The sequence below is a fragment of the Telmatherina bonti genome, assembly GCF_933228915.1.
Source record: "Telmatherina bonti genome assembly, chromosome: 4".
Lineage (NCBI taxonomy): Eukaryota > Metazoa > Chordata > Actinopteri > Atheriniformes > Telmatherinidae > Telmatherina > Telmatherina bonti.
In genome coordinates, this window is record NC_136622.1 from 27,544,025 (window position 1) to 27,571,395 (window position 27,371).

General features: G+C 40.6%; 1 protein-coding gene across 1 annotated transcript in view; it reads right to left on the bottom strand.

The window, feature by feature from the left end:
- Positions 1-361: 361 nt before the first annotated feature.
- LOC306754519 (serine/threonine-protein kinase WNK2) overlaps positions 362-27,371 on the bottom strand; it is a gene marked incomplete at both ends in the record, with an annotated part of 41,870 nt that continues 14,860 nt past the window's right edge. Inside the window, 28 exons of the mRNA XM_079238536.1 lie at positions 362-712; positions 838-1,136; positions 1,645-1,689; positions 3,684-3,782; positions 8,063-8,287; positions 8,467-8,696; positions 10,860-11,509; positions 12,837-12,907; positions 12,999-13,056; positions 13,387-14,159; positions 14,561-14,659; positions 14,813-14,855; positions 15,166-15,336; positions 15,880-15,996; positions 16,095-16,254; positions 16,912-16,955; positions 17,167-17,508; positions 17,925-18,356; positions 18,552-18,734; positions 19,220-19,351; positions 19,679-20,314; positions 21,421-22,332; positions 22,639-22,754; positions 22,838-23,117; positions 24,170-24,389; positions 24,818-24,906; positions 26,876-27,033; positions 27,123-27,343. Of these exons, the coding sequence (XP_079094662.1) occupies positions 362-712; positions 838-1,136; positions 1,645-1,689; positions 3,684-3,782; positions 8,063-8,287; positions 8,467-8,696; positions 10,860-11,509; positions 12,837-12,907; positions 12,999-13,056; positions 13,387-14,159; positions 14,561-14,659; positions 14,813-14,855; positions 15,166-15,336; positions 15,880-15,996; positions 16,095-16,254; positions 16,912-16,955; positions 17,167-17,508; positions 17,925-18,356; positions 18,552-18,734; positions 19,220-19,351; positions 19,679-20,314; positions 21,421-22,332; positions 22,639-22,754; positions 22,838-23,117; positions 24,170-24,389; positions 24,818-24,906; positions 26,876-27,033; positions 27,123-27,343 (7,156 nt within the window). The remainder of the gene's footprint in view (positions 713-837; positions 1,137-1,644; positions 1,690-3,683; positions 3,783-8,062; positions 8,288-8,466; positions 8,697-10,859; positions 11,510-12,836; positions 12,908-12,998; positions 13,057-13,386; positions 14,160-14,560; positions 14,660-14,812; positions 14,856-15,165; positions 15,337-15,879; positions 15,997-16,094; positions 16,255-16,911; positions 16,956-17,166; positions 17,509-17,924; positions 18,357-18,551; positions 18,735-19,219; positions 19,352-19,678; positions 20,315-21,420; positions 22,333-22,638; positions 22,755-22,837; positions 23,118-24,169; positions 24,390-24,817; positions 24,907-26,875; positions 27,034-27,122; positions 27,344-27,371) is intronic.

Sequence of the window (27,371 nt, forward strand, 5' to 3'; positions counted from 1 at the left end):
AAACTGCAGTAACAAAAAAAAAATTGTGAAATATATATATATATTTTTACTGCAGATAAAATGTCTTGTATGGCTGAGTTTAGTTAAGACAAAAGCAAAAAAAGCATTAGGCAATCATACATACTTAACATGTACTTTAGAGTATTCACACACACACACACACACACACACACACACACACACACACACACACACACACACACACACACACACACAACTGACTACAGATATATGAGTTGTATAAAGAATACTAACACTTTCATCATGTTATTTACAACATCAGACTATGTACATGTGTGGCTGAATGGAGCAGAGTGGGGTTGGACTGTCCAGCAGACACGCACACAGTTTAGGAAGCAGATCAAGTAGTCCTAGTGGTTTTTGGAAAGGGACCATTCTCGGGGTTGTGCATGACCAAAGGAAAGACTTGGATCCCTGGGTTTGCCACTGTGGAGTAGGGCATCACTCTCGGAGCACCAAGTAAGCCTATGGGAACAACAGAGCCTACAGGACTAGGCAAGCTGGGCCACTGCTGGTTGTAAAGAGGACCAGGGACCATCCCACCATAGGAGCCAGCTGGCACAAGGTAACCAGGAGGGAGCATTGTGGAGGAATTTGGAGCTAGGGTTGCAGGCATACCAGGGCTTAAAGCAGCAGTCATTGGGCATGAGAGAGGAAGCTGGAACTTGTTGGGAGCAACATGGCATTTCATCTGAAACAGAAGGCAATTGTAGAAAGAAAATGCATAGATTGATTCCTAATTCCTTAAAACATAAGAGATTAAGATACACACATAAAATACCCCTCTTACTGACTGATTATTTCAGTCTCACATACCTCTTGCGTAACTGCCCCCATCGGCAGCCTGCCGTCCAGGCTCTGCTGGTGTCTCTGCTGTTTCATCTGGTTTAGGGAGGGCCGTGGCTGACTGGCTGCTGCTACAGTTTCCTTTGTCCAGTCGTCTACAAGTTTGTGGAGATCATCGGTAAACGTGCCTCTCTTGTTGTTGCTGTTGTTGGTCTGGACCTGAGCAAGTCGTGCGAATGGCTGATGAGATGGTGAGGGCGTGGCTGCAGTTACAGATGGCTGTGTCTGACTGGAGGCTGGCTGTGCTGCGGTGGTGTTAAGAGATGACCCTGAAAAGACACAAAAGTCTCATGATTCTGCATAGATGGTGAGTATTAAAAGAACAACTGTAAATGGTCAAATCAATTGGCTGCTGTGTGGCAGAGTTTGAGGTACTTAGGTCTAAATGAACAGTTACCAAAGTCACTTTTTGGTGAGGCCAGACTAATGCGCATAGAGCTACAACTGACATCTTGCCAACATAACAGCCAAAGGATTGCAACAAACATGATTTCCGTGAGGAAACTACATATAAAAATGAAATGTCTGATTTGCAAGCAGTGACAAATTCCACATTCAAGACATGTGGGCACATTGCCATGCAAAAAAAAAAAAAAAAGAAAAAAAAAGGAAGAAAAAAGGCAACAATCTGCAGTCTTGGTACCGACATCTTTGACAAATAGTACCACATAGTCAAGTGCCAAAATAATAAGGACAAAAGTGTTCATACAAACATAAGGACTAAAGTAGTGAGGTTAGAGTTAGAAATACAGAGAAAAAAGTAAATAAGATAGTTACTACTACTGCGCTCTTTGCCTAGACATAGTCGTTTCAGAGTGGACCCTATGAAAAGGTAAAACAGCACAAGACAGAAACAGTTAGGCCAGGACACACAGCACACCACAGTATGTGGACAAGCTACTTCAAAAAGCACATTCAGCTATCAAAACAAGTGGGGAGAGAGAAAGAGGAAAGGGAGGATAAGGAGTTGAAAAAAAATCTGTGAGGAAGACTGAAAGAGAGAACCTAAGTATCCCTTTCAAACTGGTCAATCATTTGGGAAAGCTGACTACTAGGTGTTACTAAAGATCCATTTGTCCATGTGAGAAAGCCTGTGAAACAAATGTGAAACCTAAAACAAAATAAATAAATAAATTTTCAAACTTAAAATAGCACACAAATACTACTTGGAGTTTGTCTAAGTCAGCACTGTTTATACATGCAGGAGAAGTGATTGGGGGTTTGGGGAAGGGGAGAAATTAAAAAGAAAAACAACAGTAATATTGATGATACAGCCCTTCATATGGCGAAGCATGTCTCCATCAGTGCCCTGCCTGGTGCCTGCACCATGCACGTCTTCTCCATCCAAACATGAGGGACAGAGAGCAAAAAGGCCCTGCCTACCAGGGAAGGGTCGGGGGAAGTGTCTCTTACACACAGGATTGCAGACTTGGGCAAAGTGCCTCAACTTGCAAGATGTTATAAGATCAAAATGAACAGTGGATGGAAACACACAAATAAATAAGGTTGAACTATTGTCACTCTCTCTAAACATGTATACACACACACACACACACACACACACACACACACACACACACACACACACACACACACACACACACACACACACACTCACACTCACACTCACACTCACACTCACACTCACACTTGCAGAAATGTTACACTGAGTAGTTTTAGGTGTGACCTTAGGCCCATGTTTGGACAGGACTAGCATTCCACAAGCCCAAATGTCTTTAAATTTTTGCTGCCAAAAGCTCTGCATTAAGCAAATATGAGAAGGAGGCAATATACCCATAAACAGATGCTTATGACTGACTGTTTTCTATGAATTGTGGATGATTGCCAGAAAAAGGAAAAAAAAGAAAGGAAAGACAGGAACTGATGTGGTATTTCTTGTTACTTTTAGCCTGGCTATTGAAGACCACACACATGAATGCATAAAGATGTACAGGAGGCAGCGCAGCTAAGAAATGCTTTTTTCCCCCTCAATCTCCACAACATTCTGCACATTTCTTATGCAAGACTGTTTGCTCCATTGTTAATTTCTCTGATCACAAAATGTTTGGATGAAATATCACCCAGAAAACACAATAATTTCAGTTTGATTACTGTAGAACATTTGCACTTTTCAACTGCAATTAAAGATACTGGAAATTAACGAGTAAAGGTTTTAATTTGATAAGATTCTCTTAATGCTGGATTAGGCACCGTTTTACCACACTACTTGTTGGAGTGTATTAAAGTCAGGACTTTTTCAAATTCTTCATCTGGGCTGGTGGCAGGTGCAGAAACATGATGTCTACGCTAGTGAAGTTAAAGAGGAAAAAGTAAATAAGATAGTCTGCTACCGCAGTTATCACAACGCTCAGTACAAGAACAGTTTCCATATAATGTCATGGTCATCCAAACCCGATAAGAGAGACATGCACAGACTAGCCTGCATCACTGAACAAACATTTCCTGGCTGCACAAGCCTGCTGTCTTGGTAGCGTGTGTCTACATTAGCTGTATTTAACTGATTCTATAGATTTTAGCATAGCAAAATCAAATATGAATACAAGTGATACTCCTCTGGCTGTCAGGAAGATCAAAACAATGTTTGACTGGGCTGATATAAAGTGTGAGTGATGGGAATAAAAGTATTGAGTGACGTATGTCAGGCGAGGAAGCCTGAGAAGAGGCTTGAAAATATTCCATATTAATAATATTCACCATAAAACGTCTATAAAACAAAAGGTGACTAAAAGATGAAGGCAGGTTAAATAAAGAGTATGGAAATGAGTCAGGGGAAATAGAAAAGAACAAATACAAACAGATGGACAGAGACACAGGTCCACTGAGGAATCTAGTGCGTGGTTTGCTACTAGATTTATAGGTGACTCTCTCTGACGTTTGGTGGTAAACCGTCCAGCCTGTAAAAATGAATATAAGAGGGAAGAAGAGAAGAAACAAGAGAGACACTTTGTAAAAGTGCAGAGAGACTGGGATGAGAAACCCCCACCATTAAATCCTGAGCTTGTTTTTTTTAAAAATTTATTTATTTATAAACTAAAAGGATTTAAGATCTGCCAGGATGAGGCGTTTCTGCGACAAGGGATAACAAGTTTTTTCCCCTTGTCATTTTCTCAGTAAATTATAAATAGTCATGTTTTAGGTGTTGTTGACTCCTGGAGTGGAAAGCGTGACTGAACCCTTCCGCAGTCATCCATCTTTCCATCCATTAAATATCATGTTTCTCTTTCAACATTTGTTCACCTCACACGCTGTCCCAAGAAGCCCTTTTTAGATTAAACCAGACATAACAGAGAGTGAGCAGACATCTTCCAAGTGACCTCCGCCCACAATAAGAACCCGATATGACCAACTCTGTTGTCCAACGCCCCTCACCACTCCCAAAAACAAGCTCTCATACGGCAGGTATGTGTACCAGGCACGCATCACTGTTCTCAAAGCGAGCCAACCACTCAGTTGCCAAATGCTACCTATTGGCTGTCATCAAAGTTACCAGAGCAGATACCCATGCTGCTTTAGCATCCTTGGTTAGAGAGCCCAATGCATGCGTGTCTCTTAAAAATTAAAGATGCAGGCTACCATGCCAGGCTGGCCTGTTGTTGACAGATCCAACGATAGAGATGGCCATCCCAGCAGCACAGAAGCTGACTGAGCATCCAGGAAAACGCAGCATCTAGCAGGTCAACCTGCATAGCTCGATGCTGTCACCCCACTGAACCCCGACGAGCACCAGTCCAACCCTCTGGAGCTTGGCAATTTTGCAGGAATCGTGCCCGACACTGAGGACAAGTCTACCAGCCTCAGATCTAAAGAGGATGACAGTAACATCAAACCCCTGTCTCTACGCCTGCAAAGGCATGTGCAGTGGCACTCCAAACCTGTGCAAAGGTGAATCTGAAATGAACTTACATTCTCTTAAAGAACTTACTTTAAAGAATTAAGATTGAGCTGAAAAATGTCAAATTCTTATTGCAGCTTTAAAATAGTCTCAGCAGGTGACTCTAGAGAAGCATATAGGTGTATATTTAATATGGCAGCTCAGAGAGTGTGTTTGCATAAAACACATCTTTGCATCTCAAAGATGACTTCCCCAACCACCACAACACCACAACACTCCATTCCCTTGCCAGCACAGAGGAGCACCATAAATTGCTTCCTGTTTTGTGGGAAACAACGTATCCCATACAATAACGGCTAAATAAATTACTAAAATACACATTTTTCAATGAATAACTTCTTTATTGCCACACCGATTTTCTTTAATTTATTATATTGATTATATATTCTATTTATATTGTATGTATTATAACACTTTAAGTTTGCTATATTTAATACATATTTTATATAGGTATTTCTTACAATGAAAAACTTATTTTGTGGTATTCATTTAACTTTTATTTTGAAGTACCACATTTATTTTGCTCATTTTTCATGTTCTTTTATTTACTGAAGGTTCATGGTTATCTGTCTGGGTTTGGGCGCAGTGAAGTAAGTGAACTGTGTTCATTTATGAAGCGCTGAATGGTTGGGGCCAAAACACATTCAGGATCTTCTGGTTTGTTAGGAATCAACCAGACCTCTCAGGTCTTCAAGGTCAAATCTTTTTTTTTTTTTTTTAAAAACTTCCTGCATCCTGCTAATGCTTGTGATGTTTTTATGTAAAGTACTTTGAATTGTCTTTTACATAGAATGTGTTATAAAATAAACCTGCCTTGCAAATTCTCATCTAGAGTCCTCAAACCCAACTGACCAATCACAACAATGTTCCTCCCAGTAGTCCCAGTTCAGTCCAATCCAGTGCCATGAATTGACTAACTGAATAAAAAAAAAAAAAAAAAAAAAGGAGGAAGGGCATAAGACATCAGGACAATAGTAAACGCACAGCTGACAAGGCGCTGTGGCACAGCTGACTGAGACAATGTCAACTTTGCTGAAATATCAAAGTGTTCCAATAACATTCACTGAAGCTGACAGATAACCTTCGTTTCGCTTACCTGCCTGCCTCTTCCTCCCAGTTATTTTATTATCTCCTCTTCAAATCACACACAATGATACGCCCCTCTCCCCTCCCTCCAACCAGACGACCATGGAGCGAAGAAGAGGTGTGCTAACCCTAAACCATATAGAGGACTGGCATAATGTAAGAAGGGCTTCTCTGGACAGCGGCACTGCTCCATAATGAGATACTGAACTACATGTTTCAGAGAACGGCTTAATTCTTTCAAGTAAAATTCAGTTTTGGTACTGAAACGCAATGAGTCACTCATGTAAGCTATAAATTAATATTATCAAATGTAGCATTTTGCAGATCAATCAGAGGATTTTCTTGTTATCACTTATTTTACATTTAAAGATCTTTACATTACTACATTACATTATTGACTCAAGCATCACGAATGTTGAACGAAAAATTCATGCTCCTTATCCTGAGTTTCGCAATCGGCCTCATTTTTTCCCTTTTTGTCCACCACACAATCAGCCATTGCTGAAGACCCAGCTTTTAATATCTACTGAATAACTATAACTGTCACTAATTTACTTACTGAGGAAAACCATCCAATATTACATTTCTGAGACAAAACTGTAAATTTAGCATAACATTAAAGTATTTTAATTGAATGGGATGACAAATAGAGCAGGAACTTTGTATTATGTAAACAAACAACTTTTTTTTTTTAAAGATATAAAAAAATAAGTTTTGTAGAAGTGAAAAATAGGCAATAAACAAACCATGACAAAATAAAAAATGGGTTGCTGATCATCATCAGGCTGTAAAAGATGACACAGCCGAGTCAACTGTTTTGTAAACAACATGTCTGACTGTAGACGTGGAGTCCAGACTGTAAATTCAAGAATATTATTTGTCTTTCCAGGACTGGCTGACAAGCATTGACTGTAAGAGGTCTGACAAAAAATTGAGGGCACAGTTTCAGCTTTTATAGTCCTTTCTTGTACTGAAGAAGGTTTATCTCTATCTACAAGCTAACACAGAAAATCTATGGTGTGCATAACATGGCAGGATGACAGAATTTGCTGCTTTCTGCAGTTTACTACAGATCATTTGAAGAAAACAGAAAGCGTTTAGAAAATAGTTTCATGGACATAAAAATAAAATAAAAATGGTATATTTCTTTCCCGGGTAGCTCCATAACTTCAAAAATAAACTAATTTCAGCATAGGAACCTTATCACATCTATGAAGCAGGCTGGTGGTGTCATGGTTTGGGCCTGTTCTGCTGGGTCTGGACCAGGATTTCTTGGCCAGTGATGGAACAAAGAATTCTATATTGTAAAAGTAAAACCTAATGGATGTATCAGGATGTGGGTCTGAAATGCTCAATAGTGAGTCCTGCAGCAGAACAACATACCTTAACACAAAAGTTGTTTCCTGAACCCAATATAAATGTTGAGAAAGGACATTTAGAGGACAACTGATTTGAGAACCTACATATGTCCACCTGTTTCTCAGGCAGACATAGGTTGAATTCAAAGTGAAGGAAAAAATTAGGTGGAATTATTGCTGCACAAGAGAAGGTCATAACAGAAACTGACGGTTAACACCTTTTTGCCACATATATGTAAAAAAAAAAAAAAAAATCAAACCATTTTCCTCAATAAATAAACGACAGTAAAAAGTTCTTCTGTTTGTTCAGCCATGTTAACATGATTGTGGGTTTGAGGAGTCTTACTTTGGCGATTGCTTTAATGTAGTCCTTGTTTATTTTTGGTGTTTGACACAATTTTTACAGATCAAGGAGCAGAAAATCAATCAGAAATAATAATTTTAACACTGAATGACTTCATTTTGAGATATAAGTTTAAATGTATTTAAGATGGCTCAAGTGGGTGACGACTACTTCTCTTTAGCATCTTTAAAAAATAAAAAAAAAGTTCTACATTAACACATCCGTATTTTTTTTAAGTACAGATGATGGATGCCCGGATGCAATGTAGATACCGTGTAGCACAATGGACTCTTGTTTCTTCATTATGATGAATGAAACTAGTCTGATGATGAAGAACAAATCTGTTCTCAGTGGCTAAATGTTTATAGATGTGTGTGTAAAAAAAACAGCAAATTCAGTGTGAATCATACAGGTGATAGTGAGGTAGTCCCTCACTTAGTAAAATATTGTCCACTCAACTCTACGAGTGTATGAACACGAAGCTATGAGGAGTACCTTGGCCAGGGCCAGTTTGGTTGGCCATTCCATCAGCATGTCGCCCAGCATAGATGTTGTCCGAGGAGAAAGAGCCTTTCAGGGAACAGGGTTGCTGGGTCTGGACCTGTTGCTGGACTGTGCTTGGCTGATTGCTGGAACTGGAACTGCTACCGGAGTGAGTAGAGCCCTCTGACAGAAGTGAACTTTTAGCTGGGGAGCTGGATGAACTAGCAGCGCTCTCACCTGGTATGACAAAAAACAAAAAAAACAAATAAGTGTGAGTCACTGTGCATCACTGATTCACACACTCCTACAGTTTTCTGAGAACTGATGCTATTTGGGTTTTTTCTAAGAAAATGTGTTTCTTACTGAAAATACTCACACTTAAATAACTTATCACCTCACTATTGCAACCCACACACCTTTCCTCTCAACACTGGTGGTGTTAAGATTATTTCTGAGCTGCTGCACCATCGGGTTGAGCAGTTTTCCAGCTTTCAGCTTGTGCTTGCTGGTTCTACGCCTTCGGCCAGTTGGTGGAACGGCATGAAGTAGGCTGACATTAGGAGGAAGAGTTTTTCCAAGCTCCTTGTACAGACGTTCAATCTCACTCCTCTGGAACGCCTGCAACTCAGAGATCTCCTTCATGTGTCTAGAAACATGGTAGGAGAGCAGAAAATCAATTAAGATCTAAAACATTATTAACATAGGCCAATTAACAATTGGCTTGAAATTATGTGAATGTTAATCTGTGTATGTAAAGTGCCCTGTGACAACATTGTTGTGAAGTGGCGCTATACAAATAAAGTTGAATTGAAAAAACATTAAACCCACCATCTCTGTGCATCCAAAATAATCCCTCCATCAAGAGACATCTTGCTTTGCCTGAACTGTACTTTTCTAGTGTTTAAATAAACCAAGTCACCTTGAATGACAAACTTAATGAATAAGATGGCGTATTAGTTAGTAAACTTCCATTTGGTCATTATTTTTACCTGAAACACTGAGCAAATACAGTAACGTGCCAGTGCCAAGGTTTCTCCTTAATTGGCAATATCAGCAACTTTAACTCCATCTTGCCATTTTCTACACTGATTATTCAGATTCAGGGTCATGGTTAAAGCTGGGGTTGGTAATCTTTCTTAGACATTTCTTTTTACTCTAAGTGGTTCCTCGTGCTGATAGTAGTCTATATATTTTGTAATCATGAACAATAAGAAATATAGTTAGACCCCTCAGTTCGCTGTAAATCTGTAAAAATCTGACTGATCAAAACGTTCGAGCCAAATTGAAGTTGTTAATTTCTTATATTTTGTAAGCTTCTTCATGGCTGAGAAAATGCAGGAAGGATTTCCCAACCCGGCTCAGTTTACTTGCCTCCTCCCGCTAAACAGCTGAGAAAAAGAAAATTGTTGGTGGAAAAAGCTGTAAACTAGAAAAGCACTGAGTAAGCAAACCTCCGCCAAGGCCTTTAAAAAAAATTCCTGGATCCAAACGGTGAACCGGATCCCCACTAAAATGAAATGTGTTTTTCCTTTTCACATTTCCAACAACTCCTGAAAATTTAATGAAAATTTAAGCTCCTTGGCAGAGGTAAGAAAAAAGCCTTGGATCACACAAGGAGATAAACCAGAATGAAATCATGCTAGCTCCACCAACATTACCTACCCCAGCTTTAAGCCAGAGCCTCTCCCAGCAATTAGCAGGCGAGAGGCTGGGTACACCCTAGACAGGTCTATGACAGGAACTTTGTTTCCATTGGACTCGAAATGTAATAATATTCATGATAACGGAAACTGTTTTGTTTCTGAAGTTTTTCAGTGTGCCGGATTCAAATGTAACTTTACTGTCACTATCAAAGTACGGTGATGTCTCAAGCAGTCTGAAAATATACTAATTGATCAAGTGTGATGAATTCCAGTAGCTGCCCCAGACTAAGCTGCTATCACATTTCTAAAAGCCTGTATGGTCTGATAATTATTGATAAGAACGCTTTTGATTGTTTTCCAAAAGAAAAATCTCTGCACAGGTGAATGTCCAGATGAAATCCTGCGAGTCCTAAAGACAACAATCTTTCACGACCCTGGATCTTCTGCTCTTGACAAAGGGTCATGATCCCTTTAGTGTTGAACAATGGTCTAATTTTTTGGGGAAAATTCTGACTTATTTCTGTTTAGGGGTGTGGCTTTGCTAAACAAGGCAAGTTGGTCATTCTGCCCCCCTAGCTGCACATGCACCTTTGTAGATGCTGCACAGAAATCCACATATAACAACACAATATCAATACCGACAGAACCAGAGAATGAATGTGCCTGTAATTATTTCTATGCCAACTTGTTTACTTAAATTATCTCAAGATAACTGCTTATTATTTGAAATAAAGTAGTTTTCTACTGGTAGTGGCTTTTGTTCATCCCATCTTGAAGAAAGCTACTTTTTTTTTGCTCTTAAGATAAATAATTTTGTCCTTATTAAGTCAAAAGATGATTGTGAAGAAAAGCAAGGACCTACTCAATATTTACTCAAATAAAATCTAATGTCAATACTTATAATATCTGGCCATCCTTTTACAACTTTAATCAGCAGCTGTAGTTGTGATGATGTCATATAGTCGTGACACTTCTGATGTCTATGTACATAAAATGACAGGACATATATGAGCTGTTGGTAAAATAATCACTAGAAAATTAGCCAGTAGGAAAGATGTAATGACGTTGATTATTAAAAAGAAAATATCAAGCATGGATGTTTTGAGCGTCCTAAAAATTCATATATAGCTTAATGGAAAAGTGTAAGCGTGAATAAGTTACTTTACTTTTCTCTAAGTTTCTGCAGTTCTTTCTTCATGTCTGCATCCTCAAACTCCGAGTCATTGTCGCTGCTGATGTAAGATGAGTGGGCATGTCCTGTCCCAGGCGAAGGAGTGTGACCATTCATTGCCACAGGCTGTCGGCTTGGTGAATCAGAGCTCTGCTCACTTTTGCTACGACCAGAGCGCCGCAAGAAGGCGACTGCCCTCTTCACGAGGTCACTTCCACTGTGTTCAGACAGGGTATGAGCTGCAGGAGCAGAGTAAGTTGGAGGAAGTGCTATACTACTGCTGTCCTCGTCGGCTGAGTCAGAGCAGTGGCGGTAGTGGTGATGGGTCCAAGTGTCAATAGTCTGGGCTCTGGGGATATGGTGTGGGGTGACATCAGGACTGGAAGTAGGGGTGACTTGATAGAAGTTTGGTGGGGCAGAGTAACGATTACCACTGTGAGGTTCAGATGTTCCTGAATTCTTATCAGCTCCAGCCGTTCCAGAGGACTTGCATGCTGCCACACATCCCTTCCCTTTGCCCTCTGTGGTCTGAGTCTGACTGTGAGACCCTCCGGAACCACTAGAGGGTGCTGGGGAGCTGCATGTGCTGCAGCTCTTCTTGCTTTTCTCTGAAGGACAAACAACATCTGGTGGTGTGGGGATGATCTGGAAAGCCAAAAGATTTTTTATAAATAAAATTAAGGTCTATAAACATCAACTAATGTAATTATTATACAATAACTAGAAACAGAACAAATGCAGACATTTGTTGTGATCTGAAATGCAACTTCATTTATCAAACTAGAAAAGCAGTCGGAGAGCTCAAACCTCCGCCAAGGGCCACAGTTCTCCCCGTAATGAAATCATTTGTTTTCTTCCTATGATGAGAATTCCAAAGGCCCCATATTTTAGTATCCGGAATGATTCTTTTACCTGGATCAGTCTTTGACATATTTTACAACCTGTTGGAAGCTTGTCCTGTATTTTTTTCCTAAGTGCTTCAACCATTTTCATTGGAGTTACGTGCACAAATGTTGAAAATGTCCCTGTCTCACAAAGTTAAACAACCCTTTAAAAAATTCCTGGATCGAAACAGTGATCCGGATCACCACCAAAATTAAAACAGTTCTTCCTTTTCCCATTTTCAACCATTCCTAAAAATTTCATGAAAATCCATCCATGACTTTTTGAGTTATCTTGAACACAAACAGACAAATAAACACCGGTAAAAAAAAAAAAAAACTTGGCGGAGGTAATAACGGTAGTAGTAAATAATATACAGTTAACTCCCACCACTTGGCTGGTACGCGGGCGATCTAACACGACAGCATCAATACTTTGAGAAAATAATCACAGGAACCCCGCAACGAAACTTAATGGGGAAAATTGCTATCACAAGCATACTCTTTGGGTGATCCATCATGAGCTCGGGACAACTCAAGCCTTTCGAGAAAGTGTTCAATCCAGCCGTTAAGTGTGGCGTTTTTTTCCAGGGAACTTCGTATGTGAAATCCACCACGGCACATTCATGATTTATTACATTTTGTGATTAAATCGTGTAGATTATGTTAGCGGACCTCCATATTGAAGCTCCATGTAAACTATGATGACTTCCTGTTGGTCTTTCAACCAATAAGATGCTCAGATTTCTTCTTTTGTTTTTATGACGGTGACATCCAATCCGAGCAGCCAAAGATCAGTGCTAGTTAAAATAGTTATCCAGTATAAAAAAAAAGTAATAAAGTAAAAACTAAAAAAAAAAGAAAAAAAAGTAATACAAAAACAGGGTTACCACCTAAATTAAATCAGTTCTTCTTTTTAGCATTTCTAACAACTCCTGAAAACTTCATGAAAATCCATCCATAACTTTTTGAGTTATCTTGAACACAAACAAATAAACATATAAAAGCCGGCGAAAACATAACCTCCTTGGCGGATGTAATTATATTTATATTGAGGACATTTCTCAGTAAGACTGAAAGTAGCTTCTTACTTGAAAACGGCTTTTGGAGCTGAATGAGCTGGAACTGGCAGTCGCATCTGTTCTCAAAGTCTTGTTTGAAGCTACAGAAGCAATAAAAACTTTCAGAACAAAAAACAATGTTCAAACTATCATGTCATATTAAAGTTATATTACATAACTAAAGCTACCTACCGGCAGCTGCAGAGTCACTTATCACACCCACACCATCTGTGCGCTCAAGAATCTGGGGCTAATGGACAAAGAAAGAAATAGATGTGTAATGTATCATTTGACACTACTCAAATAAATTTGATCTCCCACACACAAACATTAGATCTGAAGGGTAGGCCTGGTGGCTAGTCTTCCCTAAACGAATCAGGACCTGAAATGATTTTTTATCCACAAAAAAATTAAAGGAAAAGATACTTTTCACAGTGACAGAAGTCATTTTGCTTTTAAACTCTGCATCGACCTTTACAACCAAGGGTCAACTCATCAGCACAGCAAATAAAACTGTTAGATAATACAGCTCTAATCTGAATGCTAATATTTTCTGTTATAAACACAAAGTTCATTTTACCAGCTGTTCCAGCTTTTTTTTTGTGGGTGTTCCCTCTGTGGTCTGGCCATCTGAGACTGTAGGGGAGCTCTGCCCTTCTGTACTGGAGGCCTGAGGTTCAGAGGTGGTGCCGGAGGCCTGGCATGGAGTATGCTCCTGGTACAGCAAGTTTCTGAGTTTTTCATCCAGAGTCTTGATTGTACGGTCCACAAACTCAACCCTACGAGGCCCCTCACTGTCAGACTCTCCTTGCCCTCCACCCTGCTGTTGGTTTGAAGACTGGGAGCTTTGATGTGCAGGGCTCTGAGGCTGGGAGGTCACAGTTCCTGGCTGCATGGGTGTAGCATAGGGCTGCTGCAGAACCACAGACTGGTGACTGGCCAGCTGAGGTGGGAGTTCTCCAGTAGGGCTGGTCTTCTGATTTGATTGATTAGTCTGTGACGAGACCAAAACGCCAGCTCCTGCTCCTTTCTCAGTGGCATCCAGGGACATAGGCGGCCCAATAGGACAGCATGGTGGCATATCTGTTACTATAGACACGGCAGAGATGCAGGGTTCTTCAGCAGGAAGGGAGATGTGATGCTCACTGTTTCCAGCAGCAGGTGCATGCTTAGCAACAGAAGGCTGGGTCTGCTGCACCTGGGATTTCCCAGAGATTAGGTCTGGAGGTTGCACCGAGTTGGGTTGAGAGGAAGAAGAGGACGGGCTTTGGGAAGATAAAGATGCGATCGGTGTTGTCACAGCAGCTGTGTTACTGTTAGACCTCACTGACAATGAGCCAGACGTTTCATACTCTGGAAAAATGAAAAGATCAGAGTAAGTTAGAACAAGAACAGTCTGAGATAAACAGAAAAGCCTACAAAAGAAGAGAAGGTAGGTTATTTAGATGCCAAAGTGTTACATCACTTCTCGGCTTCACCCCCATCCGCTTCAGTCAGCAAGAGTAAAATCCTGCACTTCATTTCTACCCAAAACTACTGGCAGAGCTGCTCTTATATAACTGACCTCAACACATGAACCACACAGAGGCACACACAAATACATGCGCAGTGTCTTCACCAACAGCAGCAGGACAATTGTTCAGTTTTAATATTTAGTCCAACCATCAGATAAATTCAATCCTCACAGTGAAAAGATTTGAAAGAAAAACATTGAAAGTGGAAAAAGATACAGAAATACAGAGTGGGCAGCATACCATGGGCTGCAGAGGTCTGCATTGGTGCTTTTTCTTTGTCTTGAATAGGTGTCTCAGCAACAGGGCAGATGATAAACCAGCGCTTTCCAGTGTGAAGGACTGTTAGTGAGAAGTAGAGCTACTCATAAATCCATCAAGATTTAAAAAAAAAAAAAAAAACTTCATTGACAATATCACAAGCAATCAAAGAGCAATACTTATATACTTCATGAATGTTGTTCTGAGATTAACAAGATAAATGTATTAACTTACCATTTTGTTGGTACACTAGCTGTGGGGTGCTTGGTTCTGAAGCCTTCAACAGGAAAGATGTGAGTAAATGCATGTGTATTAATTTGATCGATTTTTTTTATTTTAAAGAGGAGAAAAAAAAAAGAAAGAAAAAAAAAAGGTTTTCCCAACCAGTTAAACAAGCTAAAAATAAATAAATTCAGTTAGCTCAAAATGCTGTATCAGCAATCCTGGTATTTTTTGGCAGCTCTTGTTGGCAACCTTGCAAGCAAAGTCATCTCGAGAGTGCTATCAGGATGGTGTGTCCAAGGCAGAGGCACTCATAGACGGATTGCAGCAATGCAGCTATTATCTGTCAACAGTTCCTTTCTCACCTCTGTTCCCAGTGCACCAGCGCCTTCACTCTGTTTAGGGCTGCATCCATGGTCAGAGTTCCTTTCACCCTCTGTGTCCTCACTCAGCATGTCCTCAGCCTTGTCTACAATGTCTTTCAACTGTTCAATAAAAACCTCTTTTTCCAGAGGTAGAATAAAATCATTCTCCACCTGAAGAGAAGGACAAAAGGCACCATAAAAATATATTGTCTGACTGGGCAAGTATTTATGGATGTGTGAGGCATAGATATAATGTACAACATTGTCAACATGGACTCAAGAGAAAACATTTTCTATTTTTTTAAATTTATTCTTGTCATGCACCTTGCTGCTAAGGTAAAGTAAATGGTAGCTTATGGAGTTTATTATCCATAGAAGATGCAAGAACTATTTTTGCATCTGCAAAGAAAACTGTTTTATTTAAAAAATTTCATTTAGCAAAAGGTAATTCAATATGGCCTCAGGAAGTTTTAAGTTTTAGGAATTTACTTAAGACCAGAAGTTTGTAGAGATGTCATCCCATTGAATATTAATTTCTAACTAAGTATGCTCAGAATTAAGTTAGTTGGGAGAAGAAAGCTTAAGAGATTTTTTTTGCTGCATTGCAGCTGAGGCCAACAGGGAGTTTATGTTCTGAACTGGAAGACAGCTTCTTAGGCAATACACTTCAAAAGCCTCTGCAGAAGCTGATGTGGCAGCAGTGCTGTCTCTTACCATGTAAGTAGCAATCTCTTCTGGTGCATCTCCATCCAGGTCAAATTTAAAAGTGACCATCTTATGGTTATGAGTCTCCAGCTGGCACTCAACCATCTTATCTCCGGTGTTGCACACCTGTAATAGCAGCAAAAACAATGCATGCATTGTGTACAGATTGTTTCTGTGAGCTAGAAGAAATGTGTTCTTTGTTCTAGCACATTTAGGTCACTCACATTGAGCATGCTGAGCTTTGGTCTGCTAATCTTCTCCTGTCGAGAACGGGTGCGTGTTGATCTGCGGTGGTGTTTGCGCACTTTCCCGTCACCTTTACCTCCAGGTGTCCCCTCATTCCCATCACTCATCTCCTTCCCTGATGTTGCGTCAGAGTTGACACTGTAAGACAAGTAGGTAAAATAGTCAGTAAAACAATATGGTGTTGTTCAATTTGCACATTTATATATGCTTCATTTATGGTTTCAATATTCAGATATACTGTCAACTGTTTACAATAGCAAAGGAACTAAAAGCACAGAGTCAAAAGACTACTTAGGTACATTCAAAACAAGCCCAGATTTCCTAAATGTTGGAAACTGACTAAAAAAAAAAAAAACACACAGTAGATCAGATATGAAACAAATAAAGGAGGAATTACCTCTTAAACTGTAAAGCACAGAGAAGGGGAGGGAGACATTTCTATTATCTCACATCTTCTGGGTGTAATAAATTCTGTGCTGGGAGCTAGAAGATATCTCAGTTTTTACTTTCCCTCATTGATACAAGCCCAGTTAAAAAGGTTTAATAAAGTTCATTTCTATGCTGGAATCCCTGCAAGATACGGCCACATCAGCCATAGATTCCACTCAACTCATCCTGAGTTTAATAGATTTGTGGGGGGTTTCTACCATGTGTCCTTAAGAGCAGCCAAAGTGATAATAAACAGAAGCAGTTCATCTTCTGAATACCTGAACTTTAGAGAACTCATCATTACATTCACTGCATCAACATAACAGTTTTTTCTTTAAATGAAGCTACAGAAAAATACACTTTTACCTGTCATAGCTTTGTCCTCCGGTGTGTTTTTCTGCAAGCTGATCCTACAAATGATAAAAAAAAAAAAAAAAAAGATAAACCCCCCCAAAAATAGAAATTATTATATATATAGACAGTAGTATTCAATTTTAAAATTAATTGTGAGAAACTTTAAAGAAAGGAAGAGAAACGTTATATGACAGAAAGCTAGTGCATTTTGTAGCACATGTTTTCGTAGGGAGCCGATTAGAACTACAGTCATTCCTGTTTCCATACCTCCAAGTTAACCTCTGCAGGACCTTGACCTGTAGCTGCTGTGACAGTGCTGATCTTTTTCTGAAGAGGAAAAGTGGAACTGGCAGACCCAGACGATGCTCTCTGTGAGTCAGAGGATTGCGGCATAGGAATTTGGCTGTGAACCCGACTCTGATGCTGGGCCTGAGGGGGCAGCTGGCATGACTTAGTGTTGTCCAGCTGGGTTGGTGCAGTAGCTGTGCGCAGATCTGCCCCATTCTGCACAGGTGAAGAGAAGACTGCAGGTTGTGTAAGATGAATAGTTTGGCTTGGCTGAGCAGCAGGAACAGTCTCAGGATGGCTGACCTGGGCTTGCTGAGGTACCTGCTATTTAAAAAAAAAAAAAAAAAAAAAAAAAATATAGCTATCAGTGTTATAACATTAACTTGATAAATTCAAAGTCATATTTCAACATATATTTAGTTGGATATTGCTTTTTTTTTTTTTTTAAATTATATTTCATATATTTAGAGGAATATGTATCAGTAAAGGCCATGCTCATCTATTTGAATGGTTTCAACTTAAAGACATCAAATATTCATGCTGTTATGTATTTTGCTTTAAAGGCAAAACAATTTTTGTGATGCAAGATGGACAGAGATAATCTCAGAATTTTACAAACTAAAACTCACTCAAATCCACAGAAAAATCCAAAAATTCATCAAATTCCAATTCACGCCTTTTTAGTAAACACAATTAATGTGTTTTTGTTTTTTTTTCATTGCAACGGTCATAGTTACCTGTTTCAGAGCCTGACTGCTGCCATTTATGGGAGCCAGCGTGCTCTGGCATTGCGCAATGTGTGCATGTACGGGGTGGGTGGTTAGCACTGTTGTGAATGCATAATGTGTATGAGAAGCCTCAGATTTAGCAGTCTGCTGCAGAGCAGCAGTGGGTTGGTGATGTGAGGATGTGGGGTCTACCCTACCCAGCACATGTGAAGGAGATGGCATGAGGGACAGAGAAACAGGTGAAACTAATGCACTTTCAATTTGCAGAGGTGAAAGAGGAGAGACAGAGGGGGTGACAGGGAGTGCATGTCCAGGAGAAAGAAAGATTTGATTTAGGGAAGAGGACACTGAAGGGTGAGGAGCAGTGCAGGAGTGAGAGTAGGAAGATTCACAGTCAGTCACAGCTGTCATCACCTGGACTGTGGGATACTGTGAAGGAAACTAAAGGAAAGAGGGAAGAAAAAAAGGAAAATCATAAAATCTAGAAAATTCAAATGAAGAGGGATGATACCTTAGAATAAACTGTCTCTTTTGTAACTGATCTTTAAATATAATGTAAGCCAGAAGAAAAGAAATAAAACCAAGGATGCACAATAACTGCAACTTATGAACATGATCTGTAAAACATGACAATACCTGAGGTTTGGGGAGTGAGGCTGAAACCTGCAGAGGTTGAAGTTGTTGGTGGACAGTCTGAGCCACTGACGACGGAAAGGGAAGTGCTTGGTTTGACGCAGTGGAAGATGACTGGCTGAGATTCTGCCCACAACTCTGTCCATCTTGCCCAAGCTGTGAAATGCTCTGACCAGTGGGGATATTCTACAAACAGGAAAAAGAAAAAGGGGGAGAGGAACATCAGTCAGATAGAAGGATTACACAGTCATTCTTCATTTTGCTTAATTTTCCGGGGCTGACCCAGATCAGTTGAGGCATTTTCCTTCCTGTACTTGTCGGACACAGTCCAAACATTTTGCACAAATTGGAGTGCAACAAAACAGACAGCACAAGCCTCGGAGGCCTGGTTAATACAGCAGCTTAAACCACTGTTACTGTTTTCATTTCAGTTTCCATTTTCTTCCTTTTGGCTTTTGTCCGAGGAAGCTCTTGTCTACAGTTGAGTTTTACATTTGTCTATTGTCCACCCACACAGCTGTTTCCAGTTCATCTGCATCACAACGCAGACCCCAACCTGACAAGTATCAACCTAATAAATCCATTAATTATTCACTACTGATTTGAACCCACTTGAGTCACTCTGCAAGTTACTTTCCTAGAACAAGCTGCTCATAACACTGGACACTCACCTGTTGGATAATATGTGCACCATGGCTTTGCTGGGAAGAATCTGGAAAGTTCTGAGGAGCTGCCACTCCTCCATAACTCTGAGGAGCAGCAACAGGCTGTGCCAGCAGATACTGGCTCTGGCCCGACGCAGTCTGTTGGAGGGCAGAATGTGCATAGCTCGAAGGGGCGGCATCAGGTAGACCTGGCTTAATGCAAGTCTGTTGCTCAGTGGCAGCCTGTGCAGCTGGCGTTGCTGCATGATAGGGATGAGCTTGGGATATATCCTGGTTCGGTTTTAGAACAGTAGTCTGCATGACTTTTTGACTGTGCTGCTGAAGAGTTGTAGAGTGTACTTGTGTTTGACACTGTAGACTTTGAGATGGGAGGGTAGGTGGTTGTCCCACTTGTTGGTGCATGCTATGCAAAGTTTCTTGGCTAAGCTGATTATAACTCTGTTCAGCATCTAGTGTCTTCTGTACACTTAGCTGTGTGGTTTGTGTTGAGGGTTGTTGGTGCTCTTGTTGAATGGACATTTGCTGGCTGTAAAGTGCTGGTGTGGAAGAGTTCTGAGCAGGCTGCTGACTGGGCTGTTTGACTGAGCCTTTGGCCTGCTGAGGTGTGCTGGGAGAATGTGCAGACGGATACTGGATTGCTGCTGGGGAAACTGATGCAAGGGGGCAGCTTTGTGCTGGCTGCTGTGCTGGCACAGTAGTTGCTGCAGTCTGATGCTGAACCGATGGAGGAAATCCTGCTGCAGACTGAGCCTGTTGCTGAGACGAGGTCATAGAGTACTGAGACGTTTGCTGGACCAAGGGAAAAGTCAGAGAGCTTGCTGCTGTTGCCTGCTGCTGTTGGAGTCCAGCTGCATGGTAGATCTGTGCAACATGCTGCGGCACAGCTGATGTCGTAATACTTACTGCAGTTTGGGTTTGTTGCTGGATGCTTACGGAGCTTAAACTAGCTGGAGCTTGTGTTGCAGCATTGGGGTGGCCAGCATATAGAGCAGCAGGGTAGCTGTGTCCAGGCTGAATGTACTGCTGAGGTGTGTGCACTGCTGTGCTTGAAGAGGGCAGGCCCTGGACAGATGACTGACTCTGGTGACCCATAGAACTCACCTGAAGGAGGGAAAGGAAGTGATTTCAAGTAGGTATACTTATGAGTGCATTTTCTAGTCAATGATTAAAAAAGAAAATCTCACAGTTGCCTGTGCCAATTACATTAAGGGCACATTCACACCAGCCTTTTTGATTGGAATCCTACTCAGTTGGCTCTGAAAGTCTGCTTCATTTTGGGTATTGTGAATGCACAAACAAATTAGGATTCTGATCTAAGATGTGCACTTGGCCCATCTTTCAAGCATCCAAATACAGGCAGCGTTTCGGGGTACAACACAAAGTTCATTGTGGTTTTAGTGTACACAGTGAACAACCGAAAAAGAGTGGTGAAAAGAGACTCTGGATGAAAGAAATAGCTCACAGACATGGAAGAATTTGCTAAAAGTTCTGATAGAAATCTGCAAACCCAGAACACTAGGATCTGGTGCAGCTCCATATTTCCTTGCCTCTAGTGGAAAGTGAAACCTCAGTGAAAAAGGTCTGATTCTTATAGCAGACTATCCTGATGTGAATGCACCCTTAGTCATATCAGATGCAACTATGAGAGGTTGAGGACTAAACATAAATAAATGGAACATTTGTTTCAACAATTAACAGCTGTTGACAGGTGTGAACTAAAAGAAAGGCACAAGGGAGAGAAAGGAGAGACCAAAAGGATGTTATTTAGGCAGGAGCTATAATAAAAGGCCCAGGGCATAAATGGGAGTGGCCAAAAGGGATGAAATCGGACTGCTACCCCTTCTTCATGAATTAGAGGCCATCTATCCATGGCAAAGTAGGGAGTAAGACAGCTGCTGCATGAGCCCAACATAGCAGAGAGGGAAATGTTAAAATCTAGGTCATTTATGGAAAGGTCTAAGGTTAATAAAAAGGGAATTGTAGTCTATTAGAGGTTGCACCATTTTCCCCTGACAACAGCAAGCTTGATTTATTAGGCGGTCAGTGATTGAGGCCTACGAAGGCAGCAAGACAAAGACAGGAAGACAGGATTTTGCCCCAACTCCATGCAGAATAAAGCTGTGCTTCCTATAGGTTGGGGAAATCTGGAAAGCAGGTGTTGGCTCCATCACAAGAAAATAAGTAACTTGTCTGCTACTTCGACCTACCACTCCCACAGCAGTGGTAGTTTGCTGCTCTTTGGAACAGCATCCATCCTCACGATCCTGGACAGTCTCTTGATCCTCAAAGGGACTGCCAAACTGGGACTGACTCGTTGGGCTACAGTCTCCATCACTCTGGGTGGGTCTGTGGGCTGCTACAGGCTGCAGCAAGGAGGTTTGAGTGGATGTGGCATGGCAAGGCGCTGCTTTGCGGCTGATTATATTATACAGAGACTGCTGCAGCATTGAAAAATTTGAATAATCACTTGAACCTTTTGGTTGTCCATAACCAGTGGTGTTCATTTTTCCACCAGATACTGAATGGTGCCTTAAGTCAAATGGACACAGATGTGTTGGCATGAGAGATGGGTGGCGGTGGTTCCCATCTTGTGACTTCAACAGAAGCAAGGAGAAGCAGGCCTGGCACATATGGCCTCTATGCACTGTAGAAACCGGTTTATGATTACAGGTTAGACTCAAAAGACTACTCAGGTCAGAGTGTCTGCGCCCACTTGACACAGGGACGGTTAATTGTTCACTCGTGGCCTCAGGTGGTGGTCTGGTGCAGGAATCACTAAGACGGCGCAGCTCTGAGGTTGGGGAGACTGGATATACTTGCAGCACTGGCACAGTCCAGGTTGGAAACCCATCCTCAGCTTCTAAATGAGGCTCAGTGGGGCTGAGTTCTGACTGGTTCTCAAATACTGTGGGGGTTGGACTGATTGACCTCCGAGACTGAATGAAAGCCTGGAGTTGATTTAATTGGTTTGCTCTTTGAGTGTCAATAACAGGGGCACTTCCCCTCCGTCCTGAAGTTCCCAAGCGAGTCCTGAGGTCTGGGCTCAGTGTCGCCCCCCAGACTTCACCATTTTCACAGGAGTGAGGTCGCTCTGTCAGAAAAGGAGTACTGCCCTGGCACTGATTGAGGAACAACCCAAAGCAAAATATGTTACTCAATTTGAACAGGGCATGACCAGAAAAAAAAACCAGCATGAAGAGATATGGAAAAATCAAATTTGTTTACATTTCCTTTTTCTGTGTACGAACATGTGAGCATTGATGTACAGAAGTGTGGATGCTTGTTTTATGCATTTAGCGTGGGAATACAGAGTGTGTATTCAGTTCATAGGTCACATCACATATGGCTGATATGAAAGCAGTTGTGTATTTTGATAAATCTGAATGTATATGACCAGCTACAATGTTTAAGCTCCTGATACAGACCTGTTGTGTTGCCATAGTAATAGGCTCCAGCAGGGACTGGTAGAGGACACTCTGCTGGCTGCTGTGGGAGTCTGAGTACACAGTGGAGCCCATGCCACTGTCAAGTGTGCCGTCTGCTGAAGAGACACAAATCATGTACTCATAAAAAAGTCATTCATTTAGAAGCCATTTTTGAGTGGACAAGAACAGAATGTCTTACATGTAACTGAAGTGGTACTGGTTGCCAAGTTATGCAGTCTGCTGTGTTGGTCGGCCTCTGGTTCTTCTGGTTCTAGCAAGAGTGGCTGTCCAACATGTGGTGCCCTAATAGAGATGCCCTCAGATGGTGCCATCTTGACCCCGAGCCCTCCTTCGCCCTGATCCCCTGGAACAGCAATAGATGCTGTTCTGCCCCTTCTCCATTTGATCAGTGCCACGCGGTCCCTGATTGACTTTCCCACTGTCTTAGCATCACTCTCGTGGAAGAAACCAGACTCAACCTGAAAGAGAAAACGGGAAGAGCATGGTTTTCAGGATATTTTTAGTACTCAGCATGTGAGGGGGGAGGGTGTAATAAAAAGCAGAGTGTGAGAGACGGAGAGAAAGCATCAAGAAAGAACAAAAAGGGTGGAATAGAAAATCTATTTAAAGGGGTCAGAACTGTGGGGAATCATTCTTTTTGTAAGCAGGCTGGCTTATAAATCACAACATAACTGGTTGAGGTTAAATGAATCTGAAGAAAATTAAGAGAACACCTGGTTGTTCAATGTACAAAAAAGGGAAAGGAAATTTATCTGAATAACAAAACCAAACATCTAAATCGATCCAGGCTCCTTGTTGGCTGGATGTGGTTGAGGTGGTGGTGTGATATGAGAGCATGCTGAACATACAATTTCTTAGTGCTGCCGGTTCATGTTTGCCATCAGCCTAACTTGATCACAGATAAAATGGCACAAACAGCTTGAGGCGAAGAAAGTTGAAAACAGAGGACAAGACGTTTGGGAGACTGCAACAACGAAGGAAATAAAAATAGACACAAAAATGGAAGAGCATGCAAGTTGTTTGTCAATGTTTATGTGCATGTTTTGTTTTTTTTGCATCAAAGCATAATTTAGCAGTGACAATGCTTCTTTCTAAAGTCACCTCAATAGTCAATTATCCCATTAAAGACAATCTATTTTAGCAAATATTACACATCCTTGATCAAAACACAATTTCTGGATTCTTGGAATAGCAACGGAAATGATAAACAATCTGTATTTATGAGATTAGAAACCACTGTTCATGAAATACAAGCTCTGCCAACAGCTTGAACACAGAAAAACCATAAGAAACATGACAAACTACTGTAATTAGCAATGGTTGAAACTGATTCCAAAAGCAGATGCATAGAAAGGATTAAAATAATTGTCTTTATCCACATTGACAACTGCGTGTCTTCTAGACATGTAAAGCAAAGTATTGGCATGAACAACCATATTTTGAATCCAGACAGTCTTTCTCTGAATTAATAAGTTTCTTTCATTTGCATATTACTTAAAGATTTACTCACCATTTCTTGTGCAACAACCTCAGGAATCTCCTTTTCCAAGTCAAATGTGAACTCAATGGCTCCACTTTCCTTGTACTTTCCTTTTAACTTCTTATGATCCTCCACCCACAGTTTGAGAGCTATGGAGGTCTTTTTTCCATCATCCTCCTCTGCAAGCTCCACCCTCACACCTGTGTCCTCAGCAAAGAAAGCATGGTTTAACAGGTCCTTGATGGTGTAGCTGGAAAAAAGAAAAAAAAAGAAAAGCTCAGAAAACAATACCATCACTTTGTGTAATTTCAACGTTTTTCAGTAGATATTTTAGTACAATATTCTGATATATTGAAAAAGAATGTATATATTTTGACTTGGTCTGAGATACTAAAAGATGGTTAATAAAATGCCTCTGCTGTCCAACTTTATGTATTTTTTCAATAAATAACAGCCATTAGAAGTCAATTAAGGCTGACCCCCCCCCTTCCCTTCCATTATGTAAGAGAATTGAGAGACACCCTGCAGATATGGAGGGAGACTGCAGTGCTGCTGAGATCCCAACTGTCAGCACCACCGCAATGAAGCAGGGGTGGTGAGACCAGGCATGAAAGATGAGAGGGCACCTTATGAGCCGTATTGGCTGGATGCTGGACAATGATGAGGACAGTCACTCACCGCTCCTCTTTCTTTTGGCAGATACACTCGCCAATAATCTCCTTGATTTCAGGATCCATGACCTTGTTGTAGCTGGCTGGCTTCACTCCCTGAGGATAGGGAAAATAGATAAAACGCTGAAAAAACACAATGGCAGGACACTGTGCTGATGACACTCCATGAAAAACAAAGTGTGTGGATGTGCTTTTTCACTTTAAACTTCAAACTTGAGTTTTTTCAAATTACTAATTTGTGTGTTGCTGCTGTAGGCGTGAAAATCTAACATTATTCGCCAACAATTTTCATAAAAATAACTCAAAATAAATAAAAAGACTAATATCCTCAATTTGTATTTTTAAACAGCTTTACACAGCAGCAAATGTACAGGTGTGTGAATAATGGCAGTATTCTACTTGAGGAAGAATGCTGTGTATCTGCCTAAGTTTTCAATGTCAATAGGGATACAAGAAGAAATCAAGTTAATTGTGTCATTTATTATTGTGCTTTTCATGCCATAACAAACTAAAATTATTGCTGTGAAAAGACATTTGAAACTAGGTCTCTTTCAATGCATGCTGTATTTGTGTTTGTAGTTTTTTTCCTTAACCGTCACAACTGCTATAACTTTTTCTGCAATAATAACAAAAACTAGCAAAACAGACACAAAAAAACATTCAGTACTAGTAGAGGCATCTTCTGGATCACGTTCCCTCTTAAATATGCAGCTGGATGATGTCCATTTATTCATAATGAAACTGTACCAGAATTTCATTTGATCAGTCTCCTATTAATATCCTGCAGCAGTACTCAGAAGTAGTATCTAGAGACAGCTACTCACATGCTTCTAAAACATTAATATAGCTACATATTGATATACATTTATATGCATTAATAGTATGTGATATGGGTATATTTTTGCCTTCAACCCTTATCAGTCTCGAGTAGAAAATCAATACACTTCATCAAATCAGGAAGTGTATAATGACTAAAAACGAACTGAATCAGAAAATGGTATAAAGTATTATTTATCTGGAGGGGAGGACATCCTGAAATAGAATAGATTATAAAGTTGGTGGGATATCTCTGCAAACATGAAATTTGGCCACCCTCTGTGCCTCCATATGGCTCATTAGATTTATCAGCAGGAAAATTCAAGATAGAGGATCAATACACAGGACAGCAAAGAAGATCCTGTAATCTGAAAATCTCCCAGCAATAACCGTTATGTGAAATAGTTAAAAAACACCTTTTACCTTTAAAAGCCTAAATGTACAATAAATCACATATTACAAAAACAGGGCCCACTGTTACTTAAGACATTTTGACTTTTTTTTTTTTTTTTTTTAAATTAAGGAGGTATGTTGCATAGATTTATTTTTCACATTACAAATACAATTTTCATCTGAATAATGCTCTGTTATATACTATTGCAAAAGAATGAGTTTAGTGAGCCTCATATTGTCCATTTAGTTCCTATTAACTCGTAGGAACAGCTGCAAAAGGTACAACATAACACCACACTTTCATTAAAAAATGTGATGCAAAGATAGAGCTATGCCAATGTTGTCTCTAGATCTCTGCTGAAGGTAAAAAATGTCCCTCTCTGCAGCAGCTAGTTAAAGGCAACTCATTTACCCTGCTAACTGAAGCTCAGTGGTAACTTATGACTCTGATTCAGCTGCAGACTTGATCATGCATTGTCTTGGCCGTGTATTAACTTTAAGAGCATAGCGAGAGGTAACTAACCTGTTTACCCACTGACTTAGGCTGGGCAACAGTACGGCAAAGGCTAGCTATTAGTATTTAAGGACTAACAACCATTATACTAACACAAACAGTCCATTAAATCCTTCACTGCTTTGGTTACTAGCATGCTGAAGCTAAATGGATAAGTTGCTGTGTGACCTCAGTCTTTTCCATAGAGTGGTAAACTGTCTGGTGAGCTGCAGCAAACACTATAAATTTACAGTATTGTGAACATTAATTACTTGTAACAGTGACTGATGTAGTTTTTTCACAAATACAACTTGAGTGCCTCCCCCAAATATGTATATAATAAAAAGCAACAACAGGACTCACACTCGTAACTTTGCGATAAATCTGAGCTGCATTTTGGCACTCAGAGTAGGGATATTCTGATGTGGCCATCTCTAGCATACACATGCCAAATGCATAGACATCCACAGCCTCATCGTAATGCTCCTCATACATCTCTGGAGCCATGAATTCGGGAGTACCTACAGTAACAGAGAAACAGACCAGTAAGAATGAATGAGTCATGAATCCACAAATCAACTTGGTAAAATCTCACATCGAAGTCATATACCTATCACACTCTTTGCAAACGAAGCTGCTTTAAGTGTTGCCAGTCCTAAATCTCCTATCTTGACCGAACCTGTAGGTCCCGTTATAAAAATGTTGTCACATTTGAGGTCTCTGTGAATGATAGGAGGGGTCCTGGTGTGAAGAAAATGAAGGCCTTTCAGGATCTGTCTGCACCAGCTCCTCAGCACCTTGGGCTTCATCACCTTGAAACGCTTTAGATAACTGGATGAATGAAAAGAGATGAATTACA